At 33.2% G+C, this 24675-nt stretch overlaps 1 protein-coding gene across 6 annotated transcripts; it reads left to right on the forward strand.

The window, feature by feature from the left end:
• Positions 1-1015: 1015 nt before the first annotated feature.
• LOC123868573 (activating transcription factor 7-interacting protein 1) lies at positions 1016-14628 on the forward strand. Of its 6 annotated transcripts, XM_045911138.1 has the most exons (6): positions 4545-4688; positions 5392-5596; positions 6242-6434; positions 8994-12083; positions 12762-13769; positions 13852-14628. In XM_045911138.1, exons 4-6 carry the CDS (start codon positions 9032-9034, stop codon positions 14316-14318), a joined length of 4527 nt encoding a protein of 1508 aa, XP_045767094.1. In that variant the 5' UTR covers positions 4545-4688; positions 5392-5596; positions 6242-6434; positions 8994-9031; the 3' UTR covers positions 14319-14628. The 6 variants fall into 6 exon arrangements, with proteins under 6 accessions (XP_045767091.1, XP_045767092.1, XP_045767093.1 ...); XM_045911139.1 differs by lacking the exon at positions 5392-5596; XM_045911140.1 differs by lacking the exons at positions 4545-4688; positions 5392-5596 and having other exon boundaries at positions 6153-6434; positions 8994-10568; positions 10800-12083.
• The last annotated feature ends 10047 nt before the right edge of the window (positions 14629-24675 follow it).

Consider the following 24675-nt stretch of genomic DNA (forward strand, 5'->3'; position numbering starts at 1 on the left):
CATTATCATAATAATTTATTGGAGTGGTGCCCTCTATAGTTAACTAATGAAATTACCTTTCAAAGCATTTTTTTAAAAACAACAATGATGTCATGACTTTATAGATGGCGCTAGTTACATAATCATACACTCAAGGTGCTCAAGCAAGCGGCAATTTTAATTGCCTTATTTTGAAATTATCACAAAATCGCTAATAAACCTAACGGATTACGGACGTAGTATAAAAGGGAGGGATAAAATTGTGGTAGGTACCCACAATTTTATTCCTCGCAGTTTATGTGAGAACCTTGTGAGAATTGAGAAGATACCGCCGCGGCATCAAGATATTGGGCAAAGAAGTTGAAACCTGGAATGTTAATGGAATAGCATGAACTTTTTTAAGTCACTTTGTGACTTTACAGTTCATAATGTTCCATTGACATGGGAACGAAATTCAAAAGCGTAGGTAAGTATACAATATCACGTAGACATACCTTGGTACGTACATAGAGCAAGCAATGCCTATTCTATGAGTCCATAATATCTAGGTACATGAATCGGTTCAATAGAAGTAAATAGGTAAAGTATAATAAGGTAGAGTTAGGCACGTTACCTACTAAGCCCACTAAGTAAAAAAGCACGCTAGATTTGAAACAATATTATTGTACCTAAGCACAACCTAAGTAGGTATCTAGGTAGGTACTAGGTAGGTACTTCGCGATTTAAAAAAGGAATATATCTTTTAGCAGTAGGTACCCACTAAGATAGAGCAGTAGCTCAAAATACATAATAGGCAGTAGGTCAATTCCGAAAAACCTGCATCAAATCAACGTTAGTACATAATAGTTCAATGCATCAATCATTATTACAATCGTAATTGTTGTGATTGGCTGAATTTATGGAACTCTTGTTGCAATGATGCATTGTGTCCAATAGTGAGCGAGCATCAAGGTGATTGCGATCGTGACATTGTAGTTGTCAATTTATCGTAATCAAGGCGCCTGTATAATGCTGAAGTTATTAATAGTTTCAATGAAGTCAATGACCAAAACATTTGATTTAGAACACCTACGTACACAAAAATCAAATTAAAAGTATGGATTAAAAGCAAGAAACAAACGAAACGATGACGCAACCGGAATTTTGACATTAGATGTCATTTTATTATTGTAAGCAAGAAAAGAAAATTCAGAAAATTACGAATTCGAATTGTGTCTTTTAATTTGTCATGAAAACTGAAAACCGCTGAATTTTGAAGAAGTGCATCCTTAAATCGATAATTCGAAAGAAGAGAAGTAGACTACAATAAAGAACTACATATTTGTAGATAAGAAGTACAGAACAAACTAGTTACAGCTGGATCGTCGAATCGAGGCCAGCGAGAAAAGAAGAGACGGCTATATTCTCTATACTGCTCGAACTCATTTAACGCCCCACGACAAAATGGCGGTTGTTGCCGTCCGCGCGGAAATCGCGCACGCTTGTGCATTCGATCACCTTCTCTCTTCCGAGATACTGCAATTACTGTGGTTCGAAAGCGTATAACCTGATCATACTCAAAAGTGGACACCTGCTAAACTTCTCAATGCTGAAAGGTGAGTGCTTACAAAGTTTTTTTTTTCATTTCAGATGTTCGAGCACAAATTCAGAGCTGGTGACAGGAGTGACATTTGTTACGGCTTCGTGATATTCCGTTCTCTTCCGTCATCGATTCACTTACTTTTCCTTTTAGGATTTTTCGCAGCAGTTTTTTCTTAAGTAATTTTAAAAATCTTGTTATAGATACATATTGTAGGTATCTTAGGTATCTTATCATTTTATCATCACGACTCCTCAACAAGTCCTCAACCCTAACTTTTTATTTAGTTTCATAACTAGTTACTTATGTACTAAAATTAAAATTTTGGTTCGCACTCTTCGCATCTCCTCCGAACTCTTACATTTTTCTTGAGAAGCAATGCAGTCCACGTGTCGCTTGTCAAACTTTATAGTGGTACCTACGCTGGATAATATACTTATTTAGCAATTTAAACCTGCAGAAGACTGGTTTATTCATATTGACCTGAACTGAGCTCAAAGTTCAAACCGCACACGTCACGAAATTGTATAATCCTTATCTCTAAAATTAGGTTAGGATACTAATCTGGGGACTATCTTTAGCATAACAAAATAATTTTATTGTAGAAGCCAGGAGTAGAATTAGTAGTAGTAGCAGTAGTCTAGTTGACAGGTTGTGATAATCACAAGTATCACAACCCATGAAAGTTGGAACCATACAACAATCGATGCTACTATATCTGACTCGATCATAAGTGCGGCAACGTCGCGTTTTGCTGCGCTGTGGAAGTAAACGGCAAACGCAAGGTTACTCATTGCTGCCAGCATATTATTATTACGATTACGTGCGCGGCCACACACAATTTTATTGTGTTTTGCGGTGATAATTATTGAAGTCACACAGATTAATTATGAGCCGAATTCTAATATAAATTCTAATATACCTACTTCCTACTTATTTAGCTAACCTTCTCCAAAAGTTTCTCTAAAATGTCCATCTATCATATGTAAAATGCACCTACAGTTCTAATCATATTTTTTAAATCCAGAATGATGAAATCATGGTCTCAGTCTACTGCATGTCATTCTCTAACTTTTCCGTCTTATCCTCACATTTCTTACATTCTTGATGTGCTATGAATATGATTTCAAGTTGTGTAGTACCTATACCTACACGTCTAGATCTTGGCCGAAACTGAGTTAAAAATAAAATAATTTTTACTTAATAATAAGAGTATCGTCATGGGATTGCCCCTCACTATTTCAACTTTTCAACCTCATAGAGTATTGAGTGACACAGTTACCTACTCGTTTTGTAAAAGATATATTAAAACAAATTGATTTCGAATATTGAATATGTACTAGGTACCGACCTAAGTAAATGTTTCAATGGTTTCATCCTTTGCGGCAGCGTGATCCGCCATTTTGTATGGACTTCGCGCGCGACATATTTGTTACTTTCCTTGACTTATGAGTTGACCATTTATCCAGAGTATCGAACTGTTTTAATAATGAGGTAGGTAGGTACCTCCATTCGTGTTTTTTTGTGAGACTACCTACAGTACCTACCAACATAATATCATAATCTACCTAGGTATTTATAAATAAATATTCGTGATCGACCGGACTATATTAATAAGATACATCACTCACACGATTAACCTAGGTACATACCTATTTATCAATTAATTACTAAATATAATATAAATTGCAAAAAAAACCATGAAAATAAAAAGAGAGAGAAAAAAGAACCATTCTTCTTTGAATATTTTTATTGCGTCTCCGATTCCTTCCTATGTAGACTATCCAAATGCACGGCATCCATTGCTGGTGCTGACACTTGGTGTGATAGTAATGTTCAAACGAAAACAGCGTTGTATGTTTATCATTTTAATTTCCACTGATAAAAGTTGAGAGTTGGGCACACTTATCTCCATAAAGTATTATAGGCAAAGTGGTTCCACAGGATGATTCGGTTTATATTGCTGAACGTAAATAGGGATACTAGACTAGGTAGGTAGGTAGACAAAAACGCGATTTAGGAGCCTATTGTGTTGCTAGATATCCAACTTCTAAAAGGTACTAGGTTAGTACCTACTTCTGATATTTTTGAGAATAAAAGGAACGTTGGAGTAATAATGTTTATAGGTCATGATCATCATCACTATGGCTTCGAATCGATCATGATGTCCTGATGAAGTGGCACCTATCTGCTCTAGAAATAGCTGTCAGAAAAATGCATAATTTATATTGATGACGTCTGTTAGCTGATTTGGTTCTGGCCAGACGGCTTCGGCGTTAATCGGCAACGTTCGTTCAATTTCGGCTCCGTGTCAGCCGGCCCACTCGAGTCTCGAGGTGCCCTCTTCTGCGCGGTGTGGCAACGTCGCATGATCCCTATAAATTGAGAACTATTTCTAAGATCGTTTTATTAATTTACGAAATAATAATCATATACCTTCTCACTTGCTATTGAGGAACCAATATTTATCTGGTGCATCTGCATTTTAATCACTTAATAAATAATTACTTATCTACGTGGGTATTTAATATACTTTCCTACCTAATTTTTACGTAAGAATTTGTAAGTAGGTTTCGAAATATGTACCTATCTACCTAGTTACTTATCGAAGATTACGTTCTAAAATGATGATAATAATAAACAGGAGATTTATGATTACACAAATGTAGAATACAAGAGAATGAGATCACGATGTCACTGTGTGCGTAGTATGTAGAAATCCCGTGCAATGAGTACATGTGGCATAGAGTAATGTGCAGAAAAAGTATTTCAACTCGAATGTCAATTCGCCGTCTCTTTTTTGTACACTACCGAGAGCTATGACTATCTCGTTCTCGCCGGGATCGGACCATTTTCGTGCATAAGTGCGGCGTTCTCTGGACTGAGCGTGTTCTGTATTATTAGTTTGAGTTCTTGCCACGAGCTACGTCGCTACTATGCCGGCGGCCATTTTCTTCTTTCTCTTTCTGCTAGTCAGTTTGGCAAGAGTCGTGTTTGAGTGCGCTTGTGTCTACGGATATTGAAATCTTCTTAATTGTTCTTTTTCTTCTTTGATCTCTTGCGCAAACATCCTTAAATAATATTATTATTAAAAAAATATTTATTAGAGTTATTGTTAGGAAGAAGTACAGTAAGTACCTACTTATTATTTAGGCATATGTATATTTACTAGTATGTATATATTGCTGTGTTTACTTATCGTTTTTTCAACTTTTTAGGGTTCCGTATGTATAATTTTGTAATTGTAACTACCTATTTTTTTTTAAGTTAGACATTGCAGTTTTTTAAATTTGGACATTGCAGAATTTGTAATTTTATTTGTTCCGGTTTTTTTTTAAATTTAAGCAGGTATAAGCGCACCGAGGTTATTCGATGTTTTTTCCGATTGTGAGGTGGTTGCTTGCTGTCATATGCATAGTTTGACAGCCTCTATTGTTCAATCGTTGTCAAAATTAGATTTTTTTTAAATCTCCAAAAACTTTGAATTTAGCGGGCAAACAGTTCGTTACTTTGAATTGTAAACTGGTTACAAACTGTAATGTAACTCGTTTTTATCGACCCCGAACCTCAAATGTCACTTGTGGGAGAAACCTCATCAAAGGAGTTAGCGTTAAAATGTCAATTTTATATTTGATGAAAAAATGAACAGCGCCCCTTTCGGATAATTTGACAGCTCGCTTCGCCATACAAATAAACAAATTAACAGATCAGTGCCAACTTGTGTGACTAGCTTTGTTAACCCATCACAAATTTCACTCGGCGTCTAATCTCTTGTTCAACGTAACTCCGCCGCCGTTCCGTATTCCACCTTCACCTCATTTTTTGTCTTTTAGTCTGTCTCTCTCTCGTTCGTTGAGCGTGAATGGCAGCGTGAAGCGACAGCAAGCTTGGTGATGTGACGTCTGCAAAGGATTGACGTATCGGAGTGCAGCTCTCTAGTCCCCGCCAGGCGGAATTTATTCCGGTACTGGGCGCAGTGAACCGCTGCTTCGCCCGCCATTTTGTTTTTCGTATGTTGATTGTTGATCTTTTTTGTAGGTATGTAAATTGCAATTGAAACTGTTTTGGCTGGTTGTAGCATTTTTCCGATCCGTATTGTTTTTATTTCTATCATTTAATATTACACGTATTCCTGTTAACATCAATTTTTTTCTGGTATTTTATATTCCCAACTTTAAAATTTTTCGCTAACATATAGGTTTTTAGGTTACTGTGAAGTCAGATTGCAATTTTAACTGATTGCAGTATTTTTTTGATTTTATTTTCATCGATTTTTTCGAGGTTTCTGAGCCGATTTGCAATTTTTTTAAATCAACAGTTTGGGACTTAGTCCCATAAAAAATTCTGAATCCAACTCCTTAATCCTGATGCTGCGGGATTACTGCCCACCCGCAGTTATCAAGATTAGGGAAGTGTGAATTAATATTAAAGGTACCAAGCAACCACTTCATGCTTGGATTCCGAGTCCCAACTCTTCAACTCTGATGATGTACAGCACTCCTCAACTATAGTGATTCAGAAACTGCGGATAGTGCAATATTATTTTTGGTACCGAGCATTGACTATATTACCTTTTTTATTATACCTTGAACTTCGGATCACAACTCAATCCTGATGCTGCAAGGTACTGAACTCTTAAGTCGAGGGTATTCGGGAAATTCTGATGGTGAATTGATATTTTAGGTATCAAACAACGGCTTCATGATTACACTTCAATTCTGAACTCCTCAAACCTGATGATGCAGGGTATAGCACTCATCCACCACCACACCATCGGGATTCAGGAACTGTTCCTAGTGAAATAATATTGCAAATACCGAGCATAGACTTTGTTATTGAATTCCAAGTTCCAACTCTTCGATCCTGATGCGGCAAGGTACTGAACTCCTAAGCGTGAGGATTTGTATAGTTTTGCTGGTGAATTGATGTTTTAAGCACCTACCAAGCAATGACCACTTATACTAAAAAGTTTAAATTTCTTTATAAACCAATCGACTTCCAAAACTATTACAAAGTAAAAAAATATTTTTTTGTTTCTACACGTGTATGTATGTTGAAGACGGCTTTTTTAATTTTTTTTTTTACTTTAAGTAACTATTTTCGCCTAAATTAAGTTTTGTTAAGCAACTTAAATGATCCATTTAAGTTGCATGTCGAAGCTAATTTTTAACCGACTTTAAAAAAAGGAGGTTTACAATTCGACTGTATTTTTTATTACATATTTGTTACGTGATTACTCCGCCAATTATGAACCGATTTTGAAAATTATTTTTTGTTTGGTAGGTTATATTTCAGAGGTGGTTTTGTCTATTTTAGTTTGGCGAAAATCTGATGAATGGCGAAAATCTTCGGGGATGGAGAACAGAACTCTTGAATGGATGAAAGTAAATCGCTCGCGATCAGTGTAATAGCTTAGTAAACAGTAGGTTTTTAACCAGGCATAGCATATTTTAATACATTGAGGCCATTAAAAATTGTGAAATAAAAAAATCTAATTAAAAATCTAGCTCTCCTCTTGTCGATTTTGCCGATGCCGACAAAACAATTTGTTATTTACACTTTACTGCCACCTTGGATGAATAATATCTGTATGACTGCCACTCACTATCCGCCATTTTAAACAGCATTTCTCAGTTGTAATATTAGTTCAAAAATTTGTCACTGACAAAACTTAGCGCTGCGGCTTTTACAAAAAATGCAGTAATCTTCTACAAACTATATTATATTCGATTTAAAAATCTGGAAGTATAGTATAAAATATAATATGGACATACAATCCAATCGCAGAAGTGGTAACAATATCGCAATCGCAATGGATGACATCAATGAAGGATAAAATAAAGGCGGCGCCACTAACGCGTAAATAGTCCACGCCATCTATGATCTTAGTCTGCGGCGATATGAATAATCAAGGTTATATTTGTATGGTTGTCTAGCGAGCGAACTAAATCCAATAGGTTTATAAATATCCCGTGGGAACTCATTGGTTTTCCAGGATAAAGTAGCTAATCTTACTCTCCGTCATTTCAACTATCTCTATGCCAAAATCTGTTATCTGTACCACTACACAAAATATATAATTCTAGTAAAATATAACAAGCTAGATGACATCAATGCGATAAAAACAAAACGCTGAAATGGTAGCAGCTGACTGACGGTGATGCCTGATTCGACCTTTTCTGAGTACGGAACACTAATTTTTGGGTTCCGTACCCGAAAGGTAAAATGGAGCCCTATTAATGTCACTCTGCTTTCTGTCTGTCTGTCTGTTTGTCCGTCTGTACGTCTGTCCGCGTGTCACACGTCTCTAGCTCGTAGACGAAATGAGTTACAAATCCGAATGTTTGGTAGGTTTTTCGTGTAGAACGTTGAACTAAAACCAAATATTAAATTAAAAAATGCAATTAAATTATTTTGCTGGGGGCTTTTCCCATACATGAAAAAGGAGCCGACAAAATTTTTTTTTTCTTACTCTAGCATTGTTAGTGGGGTATCATTGTTTAGAGCTCATTGAGTTGAGTACGGCCATATTTTTTTTTTCTTAAAAAATAAAGAAATGGGGGACGTCAAAGTCGTCAGTTTTAGACCATTTTTGTGACTGGGGCTATCTCGAAAACTAAACTAGTTAGTTATATGAAATTTCGGTATATTATGTACCAAATACTGTATTTAAACAACAAATACTGAAATACTTGGGTTTTTCTTTCACAGTTTACTACGATGTCGTAGGTCGAAAAACAAATATTTCATACACCATAAATTATGTACGGAACCCTAATAGAGCGAGGCCCGACTCGTACTTGACCGGTTTTTTTATTTTACTATGGATTAGGTATGAAAATCTGACCAAAGAAACTTAAATTTATTACCGCAAACAAATATTCTTATAAAACAAATTACTTCGAGGATTTTTGTATGCGAACCCCCATGGGGGTCAGAGAATGGGAGTTTCTATTTTTTCTTTGAAAGGGGATTTAAAAAACGTACCCTGTGGAAACTTCAACTAACTACCTACTATAATACCTAGTATATTTGAAGCTCTGACAGACAAGCGGACGGATAGGCAGACAGACAGCACAGACATAGTAATAGCACAGTTTTACGATATTCGTAAAACTGGTAATAGGTTCCCATTTGGCATTTGGTACGAAATCCTAATAAATGGAGAAACTGTCTGACTGACGTATCAGCTCAAATCGCTGGGCGTAGAATCTTGAGGTTTTGTATCTGTGTCCTAACTAAATTCAACCTGACAAAACCAGGGCGAGTCAGTCAATAATTTATAGGTTACTATTGTATTTTGCATGGATTATATACCCCTACCTATGTTAACTTTTGGTTATCTAATTCGTATCTCATTTATTATATCAGTAAGATGGATAAATTAACTTATGTAATAAACTTTTATTTGTATATTTTTTTTCATTAATTTCAGATAATCTGCGCGTAAAAAGTGTATGGAAATGTTGAATAATGCAACTAATGGCAGACACTGACACAGAAATAAGTGTTCAAACGAAGATGTCAACCATTCAGCAAGAGTCTCTGAGTGAAAAATTTATTAATACTAGCTTAATTCAAAGTGCACGTATTGATAACATTACTGACGAATGTGTAAAAAATCAAGAAATTGAAGTTGATGCAAATGTTGACGCAGTTGATCAAGCTATTCAGTCTATTGCAACAAACCAGATACCTATTTTGAATCAAAAAAGTAATGATAATTTTGAAGACCTTAAAATACGTGATAAACAATCTACAGAAAATAATGAAAACGATAAAAAAGATTTCCAAGAAACAGTAAATAGTCAGATAACAATTAAATTACATATACCAGTTGAAGAAAAAATAGAGATAGGATTCTGTAATGTAGAACATAAAAATAATAGTGAGATTAAGAATAAGAACAAGCTAGAAAATAAACAGAATTGTGAGTTGGATAAAGATGTACTAAGCAACAGACTGTTAGAAAATAAAATAGAGAATGAGGAACAAGTAAAAGCGAATACTGAGAAAGACAATGTTGAGACACAACATGATGTGAACATCAGTATGAGGAAAATTAAAATTGACAATCTTGTTAATAGTGATATTGAAGATACAGTTGAGGACCAATTTGTAGTAACTAATGAAATGGAAAACAAAACTGAAAAACAAAATCAGGAAAATATTGAGGTGGATATTACAATTGATGAACAGGATAAGATGAACAACATCGTAAAAGTAGATACAATTGATGAACAAGTTGAAGTGACCGATGTAGAAGCAGAAGATAGAATTGAAAACCAAAGTGGAGTAGAAGTGACCAATGAAACAGAATATAATAATAAAAAACAAAATCAGGAAAATATTGAGATGGATATTACTAATGAAGAACAGGATAAGGTGAACATCCATATAATAGCAGATAAAATTGAAATGACCCATAAAATGGAAGATAAAAGTGCAAATCAAAAGGAAATTGAAGTGAATAATAAAACAAAAGAAAAAATTGTAAACAAAGAAAGTGTTGAGGTGGATGTTACGATTAAAGAACAGGATAAGATTAACATAACTATAACAGCAGATGATAAAGTTGAGCAACTAAATGAAGTGACCCATAAAATAGAAAACAAAATTGAAAAACCTAGTCAAGAAAATATTAACATTGATGTTACAATGGAAGAGCAGGATAAGATTAACATCAATATAACTGCAGATAAAATTAAGGAACTAGTTGAAGAGACCCATGAATGTAGAGAAAAAATAGGAAACGAAACTGCGGAAAATATGGAATTGGATATTATAATTGAAGAACAGGGTAAAGATGACAACGGTGTCAGTAGTACAGCAGATAAATGTGTGGGAAAAATCGATATGACCCATGAAATAAAAGATAAAACTGAGATACAAAGTGAGGAGAATATCGAGATGGATGTTGCAATTGACGAAAAGAATAAAGTTACCAGCAGTGTAACAGAAGATAAAATTAAGGAAGATGTTAAATTGAATAATGCGATTGAGGATCAAGTTAAAGAAGACCAAACTGAGCAAGGAAAAGAGGACGATAGTGAAATGGATGTTACATTTGAAAAACACTCCAAAATTAACGCTAATGTTACAAACGATAAAATTCAGGAAGGAAATGAAAAAATTAGTGTGATGGACGTTTCATTTGAAGAACGGGATGAAGTTAACAATAGTGTTATAGAAGATATAGTAAAAGTTGATAATTTGATGGAGAATACTATTGACGATCAAGTTAAAGTAACCAGCGAAATAGAAAATGAAATTGAGCCAGGAAACAGAGAGAATAGTGAAATGGATGTTACATTTGAAGTACAAGATAACGTGAACACTAATGTAACAGAAAAAAAAATTGAGGAATTACATTCAGAAAAGGGAAGTATGCTTGAAAAAGTAAAATATGAGCTGGAGGCACCAGAATATTCAAACAACAGTGCGAAAGAAAATAAAACTGAGGCACAATCTAATGATCATAATGAGAAAGTTATGTTCGATAAATTATGCGAGGATAAAAGTTCGATACAAGACAAATTTGAAGAACAGCAAAATGAAATTAGTGCCATAATCAATAAACTTGAGCAAGAAGAGGAGGGAAGACAAGTCAAAGATAACGTTATAGAACAAATTCAAATTAACAGTGATATTGAAGACAGGCAAAATGCCCAAATAAGTATACCAAAAGACATAATCGCAAACCTTGATGAAGGAAGTGCGGATAACTGTAAAATAAATCAACTTAAAAATAACCCGCAAGCTCCACCTGTAAATTCTGAAAAAACAATTGACAAGAATAGACTAGATGACATAACAAACATTACTCATGATGTAGCTCAAAAAAATAGCCAGTCTGAAGAAATAAGCCAGGCAATTGGCAAACACAAAAATGAGAGTGAAAGAATGTCAGAAAATGTACACAATACAACCAAAATTGATGCTAAAAATATGATTGAAAATACAGAACAGGTACTAGAGATACAAGATAGTAATGAAGAAAGGAGATCAAACACGATCAAGAACAATACTGAATCTGCAATTACCCAAATGGATACTGATGAGGTAATTGACATAGCTGATGAAAAAGATGAAGACGATGAAAAGGAACCTATAAATATAGAAAAAATTGATACTTCAGTAAGAAAAGCAGAAAGTGAGTTGAAAAACGATATCCAAGAAAATAAAAGCATTTCTAATGATGAAGTAGCTGCTGAAACAGATGAGAAAAAGAAAAAGCTTAAACATATATCTAAACTGTCCAACACACTAGACATTTTGTCAGATGAGGAGGAAAATTTACCTAAAGAAGAACTTCAAAAGAAAAAATCTAGTGATAAAGAATGTACGAGTATAAACATCGATGATGATGATGATATTATGCTGATTGATGAAGAATCAAGTCCTAAGGATGAGAAAAATAAAACTGAAAGTAAACCTGAACCGGAAAATGAGGTCCTTAAGCAAGAGAGTGTAGTAGAATTAAAAGATAAAGAACAGCTTTCTCCAATATCCGATAGCAGAAAAGGTATGAGATATTTTTTAAATAATTTTATAGTTTATGTAGTTTGGAATTATTTACTTTATAATGTTATATAGGAGTAAGGTGAATAACTTATGTCCGGTATTTGGTGGTACATTTTGACAGTAGTTTTTTTTTTTTTCAAATTATTAAAAATGCACGTGAGCAAAATGTATCATTAAGTTATTTTTTTAATTCTTGATTTTAATATAAGTGTAGATAAAAAATATTTGTTGTGTAAATGCTTGTTATGAACAAAAATTTATATAGATTAATGTTTCGACGTTATAGGATTTGGTATGCCATATGATTGTATAGTGTTTGTATTACTTTCTTTTCTTCACTGAAATTATCTCTGAGCTTCATTTGTTAGGGGCACAATATGGGATACAAATAAATATGACACAAGCAAGATAACTTCTACTTATTATGATAGATACCTACCTAGTATCAGATACATACAACAGTGAATTGTAATTTTTACGTTTGACTATTCTCGAATTCATAATAAATTAAGATAATAGTATTCTTTTGTAATAATATACACAATACACAAATAACGACAATGTATGACATTAATATTAACTTGTGAAATGATTGTAATAAAATTGAAAATGAGTTAGGGTTGATCAGAATAATCCTTGTAGGTAGTCATGTATTCAGTATTTATGTTATATTTTACAGACACAATACAAGCAGAAGTGGCTGCCCCAAGTATTGCTGAGACGAAAACGAGTGAACCTAAAGTAGACTTAATAACGCCAGAAGAAACTCCTGCATCTAAAAAACCACTGGTGAAAATGAACTTCCTCAACACATACAAGAAAGACTTAGCTGATATGACAAGAGATGAACTTGAACAATTCTGCATTTTAAAAATAGTTGAAAGTGTCGTAGACCGAAGTAATTTAAGTGAAATGAAATCGCAGTTTAAAGCTATGGCGCAAAATATTGAAGAATATAAGAAAAAAGCTTCAGCACTTACAAAACAAAACCGAGACTTACAGGTTGTGTTAAAGTCAGTTCAAGAGGAACAGAAAAAAAAGTCGAATATGCCAATAACTCCTTTGAAAATAACAAGATCTGTTGGTATGCAGGTGCTAATGACCGACAAAGTTGGCGTGCGAAAGAAAGCGCAAAATCCTAATACAGCTAAAAACAATGCTGCTACTAACAGTGGACCCAATCGGCAAGGAAAACCAGCACAAAATAACATAAGGCTTCAGAAAATGCTAACAAATACTACTCATAATTCACCAATTCCTGTGCCCAGATTAGTCCCGGCAGTTAACAACAGCAATATGAAAATACAACCATCCCCTGCAAACACTCCAGGAAAACCACAAGTCACAGGACCTGTCGTCAACAAATCGCCAGTCACTAATGTGTCCAATGGTCTACCTGCAACGCCACTTCCAAAACCTGAAAAACGGCCACACAGTCGAATGCAAAATAATGATTCATTAACAGTAGATTTAACGGATGATGAGCCACCAGCCAAAGTAATTTCACGTAATGCTGCTCCACCAGTAAGATTAGTGCCACCGCAGAATTTGTTGGCACCGAACAGACAACCATTCGGACAAAATGTTAGTAGCCCTCGAAAGGTATATATACCCATTAGTGGCTCTCAAACTCCGGTGGGCGTCAGACCTGGACAGACTATTATGTTGAGAACAATTTCTCCACAAGGTAAATTATTTTTTGTTATGAAACGTCTTGCTTTTAACAAATCCAATATAAACAACCTATTTACTAAACCATTATATTTTAGGTCCAAGGCAAAGGGTTCCTACACCTGGGATTGCGAAACCAAATCAAAATCCTGGTGCCGTAAGAATGCAGCGAGTCCCAAGTCGACATCCGGCACCTTTACCAGAATCGGTAAAGCAATATCAACCACAGAATTGGAAAGCCTTGCCTCCGGCTCCCGAGCTCAAATTGTCAAAAGTAGAAAATGGAATTGTAATATCGTGGAAGATAGATGGATACCAAGAAGATACCTATGAAGAAATTGCTAGTTATCAATTGTACGCTTACCAGGAGACTACGTCGCCTCCGAGTACTGCTCTATGGAAAAAAATTGGCGATGTCAAAGCTTTGGCACTGCCTATGGCATGCACGTTGACACAGTTCATGGCCGGATATAAATACTACTTCGCAGTTAGAGCTGTCGATATCAGATCTCGCTTAGGGCCTTTTAGCTTGCCTGGAAGTATCCTGCTCTTAAATAAAATGTAAGACTGAATTGTAATTTTTTTTAATATAAGTTGCGTTTTCAATGTCATACATTGTTATTATTTGTGTAGAATTGAATGTTAGAACTGAATACTATTATTTTAATTTATTTAAACTAAACACGGTACATGACTTACAAACATTTCGCGATTTATAATTTTAAAAAGAAATGCTGTTTTTTTTAACTTATTGTAAATAGTTTCCCTATTTAATTCGACAATCGCATGTAAATATTACAATTCACTGTTGTATCTGATAATAGGTAGGTACCTATCATAAGTAGTGAAGTAATAAAGATTTTAATACTAAGTTATCTTGCTTGTATCATATTTATTTATATCCCATATTGTGCCCCTAACAAATGAAGCACAGAGATAAATTCAGTGAAGAAAAGAAAATACCTACTGTACAATATTATGGCATGCCAAATTGCCAAATGCAAATAACTAATAAGATACGTAACGAAATGTTCCTACACTATTGTGAAAGTTAAATATGATGCAAATTCCATATCGAAATCGGTTAGTCAATAATTTTATCAGAATCGGTCAGTCAATAATTTTATCAGAATCTGTCAAGTAGTTTTGCCATACATTACATAGAAGTACCATGCTGCCGCGTTGTATGTGGTGTTGCTAAGTAAAAAAATCTAAATTTGAATGTTTTTTTTTTAAATATAAGAGTCATTCCATTTACATAACTTCGCGATATATTCTGATAATACAGCATAATGTGCCTGCCTTTTTTTAGCACTAGGTAAGTATAGTATTTGAGCAGATAAACCTGATAGGTTGCGAGTCCCTGGCCTATCAATGGTTTTTATGATTCTTTTTCGATGTACAAACAGGAACAGGTTTCCTAATTTCTCTTTAAGTTAAAATTAGGTGAAACCTGGTAAAACTTTCTCCATTTTCAACATTGACATTTTCAAGATATAGGTAAGTAGTGTTGAATTGGGGATCCTGTATCAAAATCCATGGGGATTTTGGATCACTCTCGCTAACGCTCGTTCGCTACGCTCACCGTGATACAAAATCCCCATGAATTTTGATACAGGATCCCCAATGTAGGCTACTGTCCACAACAACACATTAAATAAATGGAGTATTCCTAAATCCAAGCAACAATTAATCACTATCAACAGTGAGACAAAATCCTCAATGACTAGTTATTGCGGATCCTATATCATACGCCCGCACCGCACAGTGGATGATATAATACGATGAGTTCGACGAGACTGCGGCATTCATAAGAAATGCGAACGAGCCCATATGCATGATAATTTTACGTCTAAAAGTTTGCTCTCGCATAGTTAACCATTTGATTTGTTGCGCTCAAATTATTTTTGTATATTGATCGTGTTTCTGCTTGATCCGGCATTGCTGTATTCATTAGTATGAATTTCGATCGATTGATTCGAGGCTTGCGCATACTTATAATAGGTTGGATAAAGGTAGACTCTTTAAATGTTTATAGCTCATCAGAAATATATTCGTATTACATTAACGATTGCTTTTCCACATATCGGACATAACATTTTATCCAACGATAAAGCACATTTAGTACACGTTATAGCATGACCACATGGTATATAACACGCAGCTACTTCTTCTACAAGACAAATTTTGCAGCAAAGTGTTTCTTTAATATTTTCAACACATAATATGTTTCTGTCTGCAAAAGAACTTATTATATTGTTATTTACAAATTGTTCAGATACTTTTGATGCACCACAAACATCTTTGCTATCACTTTGTAGGTATGTTTCACCCTTCACAAGTAAAACATAGGGACAGGACGGAAACCAGCGTGCGTGCTCCGACCATGGATGATCTTCGATGCCCCAGTCTTTGAGCCTGCCATCACAAAAGTAACAAATCACGCGATCACTATCTCCTGTATAAAAAAAACCAGCATCAGCCATTTCTTGAGGTTTTTGATTTAAATCTTGAGGCCAGGTATCAAAACTTCGCAATCTTGCGATTTGAGTTGCATAGCGAGGATATTTAGGATATATTAACTCCATTCTGATCTACAAACAATGAATTTTGGATAAAGATTTATTAGTAAAAATATATTATAGCAGATTTCTAGTAAGGTGTGCAAGCTTATCATACATTATTATTTATCGAAAATTAATTCTTTAATGATGAATTTAGACACATTTCCCGCTATTTAAATATATTTCGATTGTTATAAATACTTTGATAAATAGAGATTAATGGACGAAAAAAATACGTACAATGCGTACTAATATAATAAATTCACTGATGCCCCCACGACTTCATCTGCATGGATTTAGGTTTTTAAATCCTGCGGGAACTCTATGATTTTCCGAGATAAAAAGTTGTCTATATCTCTCCAGTTCTTTTACTATACCCACGAAAAATCATGTCGATTCGTTGCTCCGTTGCGACGTGATTGAAGGACGAACCAATAAACAAACAAACAGACACACTTTAGCATTTATAATAAGTATGATTAGTGATGCAAAAAGGCGTCTGTCTAAACTAAAGACTAACGGCTGAATCTTGCCGAAATTTGATACACAGACAATTCACATCTTGGAGACGGATCCAGGATATTTTTTGACGTCGAAAATTAAAGGATTTCCACTCAAGTTTTAAATCAAATTCGCAAGGAAGAAGATTGAAGCATCAAATAGGAGCAAATATTATTAGACCTTTCACAAATTTTATACCTACCTATGGAAAGTAGTAAAATGTATAACCTTTTAACATTTTAACTATCGCGAGTCCGACGCATACCATTCCTTTTACGGTTAGATCTCAATTCACTGCGTAACTATAAACAACAGCGTCTTCCATGCTTCAAAATCGAACACCTATAGCTGATGCGGCAATAATTTATACGTAAGACAGTGTTCATACGAATGTATAAATCTAGTCTGATTACTTTCGCAAATATAAGTTTTATGTTGTGATGATTTAGTGTTTAAAGTTACATGCGCAAATGTTTAAATCTAATTTATTTCAATCCATTTCGTTTATTATGAAAGAGGTTTTAGAATTCGAGCGTATAAATAGGTCGATCCTAAGCGTCACCATTCCTTTCTTTCCGAGTTTTGGATACGACGACAACAACAGTCGAAATAAAGTATGTAAGTATTTTTATTTTATATGTTTATTTTTGAATTAAGCAACTAGGTACCTATTGAATTTTTATTTGGAGTTTTCATGTTGATAGTTACTTAAATTGTTTTTCAGGGCCTCTTCATCTTTCATCAATCCATTTGACGAAGACGAAGACCCCATCGCTTTGGTGCAGCCCCCATCAACATCGAAGTCTCTTAAGAAGAAACGTGAGGTGAAGCGGAAGAAGACGATCAAGAAAAAGGAGGTGACTTCTTCTGCTCCGAAGAATCCGTTCGAATCGAGCGGATCGGAATCTGAACCCGAAACGTCTCCAAATACACCTACGAGTCCATCTGTTAAGCGGAGGAGGTTTATTACCGAATCTGAGGTGAGTTGTCTTATTTATATTTTATTGGATTAAAGCTTTTAAAAGACTTCCCAATAAGAATGTTGTTAGGCAATTGGTCTGTATATAAATTTATGAATATAGTTTGTTAAAGTTATTATTTTGTTAGGGATCATATCCGAAGGGTACCAGTGGGATCCTATTACTAAGCTACCGCTGTCCGCCCGGACGTCTGTCTGTCAGCGGGCTTTATCTCATGAACCATAATAGGTAGAGAGTTGAAATTATCGCAGATGATACTAAATTGAATATTTTTCAATTTCAGGATGAATCTACTAGCAAGCCAGTGCGCGCTGCGAAATTGAGAAGTTTTCTCAGTCGGCGCGTTGCGTCGGGGTATACATCCCAATCAGACCCATCGAAGAAAGGCAGCTACTACTTCGAGCTGCGCGTCTACAACTCTGAAGAAGTGGAGAAACTCGCGAACAATGAGCGTTGGAAGCATGCCATCTGCACACTAAAACTTGCAACTGATTTAAATTCGGTGGTATGGAAGTCCCTCACCAAATTAATTGATGATAGTAAGGCTGAACTAAAAAATATTCAGCCCATTTTATACCCTGCAAATGAAAATAATTTCTAAGATAAATTTTGTAAATTAAATTTTGTAAATCTTAGAAATTATTTTCATAAATAAATTCAAAAAATATTTCATCTGCAACATATTGTATATAATAAGTATGACAATTAAATTACTATCTTTATGTTTGTGCCTGTAAATATTTTTTAACGTGTTTTTTTTACAGAAATTACAAAGCCTAAACCATACAAAGCCTAGACCATACAAAGCCTAGATCATACAAAGCCTAGACCATACAAAACCTAGACCATACAAAGCCTAGACCATATGAAACTAGAAATATAAAAACTAGAACCATATGAAACTAGAACCATATAAAATTAAATTAACGTGTTTTTTTTTACAGAAATTACAAAGCCTAAACCATACAAAGCCTAGACCATACAAAGCCTAGATCATACAAAGCCTAGACCATACAAAACCTAGACCATACAAAGCCTAGACCATATGAAACTAGAAACATAAAAACTAGAACCATATGAAACTAGAACCATATAAAATTAAATAAAAATGTCTAAATGTTCATATCGAAAGATTTGAAGTTGGGATATTAATAACGTGATACTTACAGCCCTTATACTCTTACTAAGTCTGCACATTGTCTGAAAATAACTAGATTACTTTATTTTAATACAGTCATCTCATAACTATCCAAAATTTAAAATCTAGAACTGAGAAACTAGAACCATACAAACTAGATACTTGACATGTTTGAATGTTGATATCGAAACATCGCATTACTTCCATTCTATTAATAACTGTTTACTGTTTATTAGCCAATAGCTTGATTTATTATTTAGCTGTATTTCCTTACCGATTTTTTATACGCAGAATATTAAAACCAGAACTGAGAAACTAGATACTAAATAGATAAACAAGATAAGCAATTCTATGAAATTGAAAATGTTTTTCTGCAAAGAGTGTAACCTTTATGTTAAAACATCTATATCGTCACATAACAGAACAAATACTCATAAATCTAATAGTTTATTTCAATCTAGATATGAGAATGTGCAAATTATAAAAACGGCTTTTAGAAACAGAATAATCAGTTACAAAGTAAATCCGACCTCTACAACTTTAGTTCCAGAGAGTTTTTTTTCACAAATATTTAAAACCACACGCGAGATCATAAATATATCTCTAAAGAAACACACTGCCATTAAAGTAAATTTCGAGTTATTTGTTTCGTATATTTTACCAAAAAATTTTGAAAAGTCTATTAAATCTTTCAGTACTAAATATGGTATTATAGTCCAAAGTACTGATATTGATAATTTTTTATTACAATGTGCTCAAAAGTTAACTTGCAAATGCGCAGAATTCGAACAGTCAGAATCTGGTTGGACAATTGATTCTATCAGTCATTTGGAGATAAATATTAATAAATATAATCCTCTGAAAGGTGGATCATATTTGGCATTACCATCACATATAAGAAATACAAAATCATGTCTAAATATTCATAATTTCGATGATTGTTGCTTTTTATGGTGCATTGCTGCTAAAATGTATCCTACAAAACTTAATTCCAATAGAGTTTCATCATATCCTCATTATTCATTGCTTTTTGACATAAGAAATATGACATTTCCTCCGGGAATTGAAGATATTAAAACCTTTGAGAAGAACAATCCAACTATTAGTGTAAATGTTTATGGGTTAGAAGCCAATAATACAGTTACAGGTCCTTTGTATGTGACTTTAGCTCGAAAACTTACCCATGTTAATTTATTATATATTACTAAAAATGACAAAGCCCATTACTGTTTGATTAAAGACTTTGGCCGACTTGTGCGAAGGCAATTAACAAAACACAAGTCTAAAATATTTTTATGTGATGAATGTTTTTTATATTTCGCAAATGAACAAAAACTACACAATCACGATTGTGCTAAAAGACAAACTGTACTTCCAGAAGATGGTAGTAAGTTGCATTTTTCAAACTATGAGAGAACTCAAAGAATTCCTATCGTGATATATGGCGATTTTGAGAGCTTGCTTTGTAAATATTCAAACGAAAATAAATCTCTTTATACTGAAGATATACAAACACATGAACCATCTTGTTTCGCTTATTACATATGTTGCCATTCTAAACCTGAGCTTAATGACTTTGTAAGCTATCGCGGACCAAACTGTGGTAAAAAATTTGTTGAAAGCATTACGCGAGATGTAAAAAGATTGCACGGTATTTTAAATACAAATAATCCAATGTTTCCTCTTACTACCGAAGAGTTGACTTCATATAATGAAGCAAAAATTTGCTGCATCTGTAAAACAATGTTTAAAAAATATGATATAATAGTAAAGGATCATGACCATTTTACAGGTAAATACCGAGGCCCTGCTCACAACACTTGTAACATAAATGCAAAAAAATGTACGTTTATACCGATCATTTTTCATAACTTGAGTGGTTATGATTGCCACTTATTTATTAAAGAATTATCAGAAATTACCGGAAAAACGAGCTTGATACCAAAATCTAAAGAAAAATATATATCATTCACAAAATTTTTACCTATTGATAAAACAAATGCTGCTCAACTGAAGTTTATCGATTCATTTAATTTTTTGAGTTCGGGTTTGGATAAACTGGCAAAGAGTCTTCATCCGAATGATTTTCAGCATATGCGTGTATTTATTAAGGATGAACACTTATTAAATTTGGCCTGTAAAAAGGGTGTCTATTGTTATGATTATATGGATGCATGGGAGAAATATAATGAAACAAAGTTACCAAAACATTCGATTTTTTTTAATAAACTCACAGGTGAAAATATTTCCATTGAGGATTACGAACACGCTTTAAAAATATGGAAAACTTTTGGTATAAAAAACTTAGGAGAGTATACAGATTTATACTTACAATGCGATGTCTTATTACTATGCGACGTTTTTGAAAAGTTCAGAAATATGAGTTTAGACTATTATAATTTAGACCCCTGCTATTATGTATCATCTCCATCTTTAAGTTGGGACGCAATGTTGTTATATACTAAAGTTGAGCTTGATTTGATTTCTGATGTGGATATGTATCAGATGTTAGAAAAAGGTATTCGAGGTGGTTTAGCCCAGTGTTCATTGAGATATGCTGAAGCAAACAATAAATATTTACCATCCTACAATAAAAATGAGTCAAGTACGTACTTAATTTATTTAGACTGTGTCAACCTTTACGGTTTTGCTATGATGCAAAAAATGCCAATGCGTGACTTTAAATTTTTAAATGAAAATGAAATTAAAAATTTTGATGTAAGGAACATTTCTAAAAAAAGTCAGTGTGGATATATTCTCGAGGTAGATTTATGTTATCCGGATAATATTCATGATGCTCATTCAGACCTACCATTTGCTGCGGAAAAATATTCTCCTGCTCAAAATCAAAGCAAAAAATTGGTGGCAAATTTATATAATAAACATCGTTTTGTTATTCATTATATGCACTTGCAAGAATGCTTAAAGAATGGTTTATTGCTTTTAAAAATATACAGAGTGCTATCTTTTTATCAGGACAACTTTTTAGAGCCTTATATTTTTTTAAACACAAGTCTCAGACAAAATGCCAAGTCTGATTTTGAGAAAGACTTTTTTAAAAAGCAGAATAATTCTATTTTTGGAAAAACGATAGAAAACAAAAGGAAGCAGGTTGACGTAAAACTAGTAAACGTTTGGAGAGATACTACAAATAATACTAATAAATTGAATGGAGCGGAAAAATATATTAGTGCACCACATTTTCACAGTTTATCAATTTTTTCTGAAAACTTAGTAGCTATTCAATTGAAAAAAACAAAAATTGTCTTAGATCGACCAATATATATTGGATTCACGATTCTTGAACTGTCGAAAACGCATTTGTATCATTTTCATTATTCGGTCATAAAAAGAATCTATGGAAATAATGTTCAGTTATGTTATACGGATACTGATAGTTTACTATATCTTGTAAAAACTGATGATTTTTATGAAGATATGAAAGATAACATTCATTATTTTGATACTAGCAATTTTGAAGATGATAATATTTTTAATATGCCGAAAGCTAATATGAAAATACCTGGATATTTTAAAGACGAAATGGGAGGAGAAATCATTTCTAAATTTGTTGGTTTACGCGCAAAATTATATTGTTTACTTTCTGAGAAAAAAACTATCAGTAAAGCAAAGGGTATCACGAAGCCTGTGACAAAAAAATTAAACTTTGAGAAATATAAGAAAGCCTTATTTTGCAATGAAAATATAAGAGATGATATGTTTGTCATACGATCAAAAAATCATCAGGTTTTTACTCAGAAAATTAATAAATTAGTATTAAATAGTGATGATAATAAAAGGCAAATAATGGAAAATGATTTTAAAACTTTGCCTTGGGGGCATTACAGCACGATTCTTTAGTAAAAATATTATGCTAAGTACCTATGTATTTTACAAATTTTTATGTGTCTAATTTTAATATTAGTTTTAATGGTAATTTAGCATTTAATAAATTTGATTAAGTTTACCACAGTGTTTTATTTCAAATAAAATCACAACATATTTTATATTCCCTTTATTAATTCAACCAATTATTTACATTACTTCATAAACTTAGTACTTAACATAAGATTAACGTATTATAAAAACTTACTACTTAATGGAAAATATTCGGACTACAACTTACTTGCATGATATGAAAATATAAAATATACTTTATACTTTAATTAGAACTCATTTATGCTTTTTATTTTTACAATCGCAAAATAACAATAAAATAATATTAAATTTAACTATTCAGGCACACTTAGCTTTTGTATAATCCTATTAATTAAATCTTCTGTAGCATCCATCATATTGTCATAATTATCACTCACTATGTACTGTACACTCAAATTAGTCTTTGCACTGTTCTCCTGTTCTTTACTATCAATTTCAAGTATTTCAATTTTTATAATGTGGCTTCCCTTTGCTTTATTTTTCCGTATAACAAAAGATGAATCTGGAGCTGGTGAAATCACATGATCTATTTTTGGAAGCTTCTTTTTTAAAGACAATTTATTTTTCTTTTTTATGGTTTTCAAACTGGTGTTATTTTCAAGTGTTTCATTATTTTTTTGCTCACGTAAAGCTTTCAATCTATTCTCTTCTTCTCTTTCTAAAATAGCATCCAAGTCTTGAGCTCCATAAAATGGATTATTCATACTTGTGTTTCTTTCGTCATCCGTGAAATAAAAGTCCGACATGATGCTGTAACAAAATACAAAATTTTATAAATATAACAATAAAACAACATTTATAAAAATATCAATAAACAAATTCTAAAATAGAAAAGAATACAGTCAAAATATTATATAAGTAATTTTTTTCACTAACCAGAAGCGAGTGAGTTCCTTGCGTGAGAAGATCTGGGAATGAAAATTGTTTAGTAACAAATCTATGGAGTCAAGTTTTCAAAACAATTGTATATACTTGTATGACATTCGTCCGCATTATGCAATCTCTAGCGACATGTTAGAACCTGTTTAGTATTAAGTTCTTACGAATTTCAATTTCATACTATTATCACAAGGTTTAAATTAAAATGTATACCTACATTTTAATATAATCATCGACAAATAATAGTGCGCTAGACAAGTGCGAAGTGAAACACGAATGTGATACCTACAAGCAATACCTTAAAATTTAAATCAACTAGCAATAATATGAAGTTATTTAATAAGTTGCATTTTTAAAATTATCATCAATCAGTAATATGAAGTTGATAAAACAGGCTGAATCATTAAAAATAAATTATATAGATGTTGAAACACCACCACCATGCTTTAGCCGACATAGTAAACTTCTACCAAACATAATTCGATGCATAATTTGCGGACCCTCCAACTGTGGGAAAACAAATATTATGATAAACTTATTATTGCACGAAAATGGACTTAAATTCCAAAATGTTTATATTTACTCAAAGTCCACTTTTCAATCTAAATATTGTTTCCTACAAAAAGTTTTTCAAAATACTCCAGATGTTAAATTTATTATGTTCAAAAATAGTGAAGAAGTTATTTCGCCAACTGAAGCCTTAAGAAATTCTATTTTCATTTTTGACGACGTGACTTGTGAAAATCAAGTTAATATTCGAAATTATTTTTCGATGGGCAGACACAAACAAATTGATTGCTTTTACTTGACCCAAACATATTCAAAAATTCCTAAGCAATTAATACGTGACAATGTTAACTTTTTAATTATTTTCAAGCAAGATGATATAAACTTAAAACATATATATAAGGAACATGTTAA

This window comes from Maniola jurtina, chromosome 9, assembly GCF_905333055.1.
Source record: "Maniola jurtina chromosome 9, ilManJurt1.1, whole genome shotgun sequence".
NCBI classification, from domain to species: Eukaryota; Metazoa; Arthropoda; class Insecta; order Lepidoptera; family Nymphalidae; genus Maniola; species Maniola jurtina.

Coding starts and splice junctions, on each gene's coding strand:
- LOC123868573 (XM_045911135.1), top strand. CDS start 9,032: ATGCAACTAATGGCAGACACTGACACAGAAATAAGTGTTCAAACGAAG. Junction 12,084..12,761: donor AATATCCGATAGCAGAAAAG/GTATGAGATATT, acceptor TATATTTTACAG/ACACAATACAAGCAGAAGTG. Junction 13,770..13,851: donor GAGAACAATTTCTCCACAAG/GTAAATTATTTT, acceptor ATTATATTTTAG/GTCCAAGGCAAAGGGTTCCT.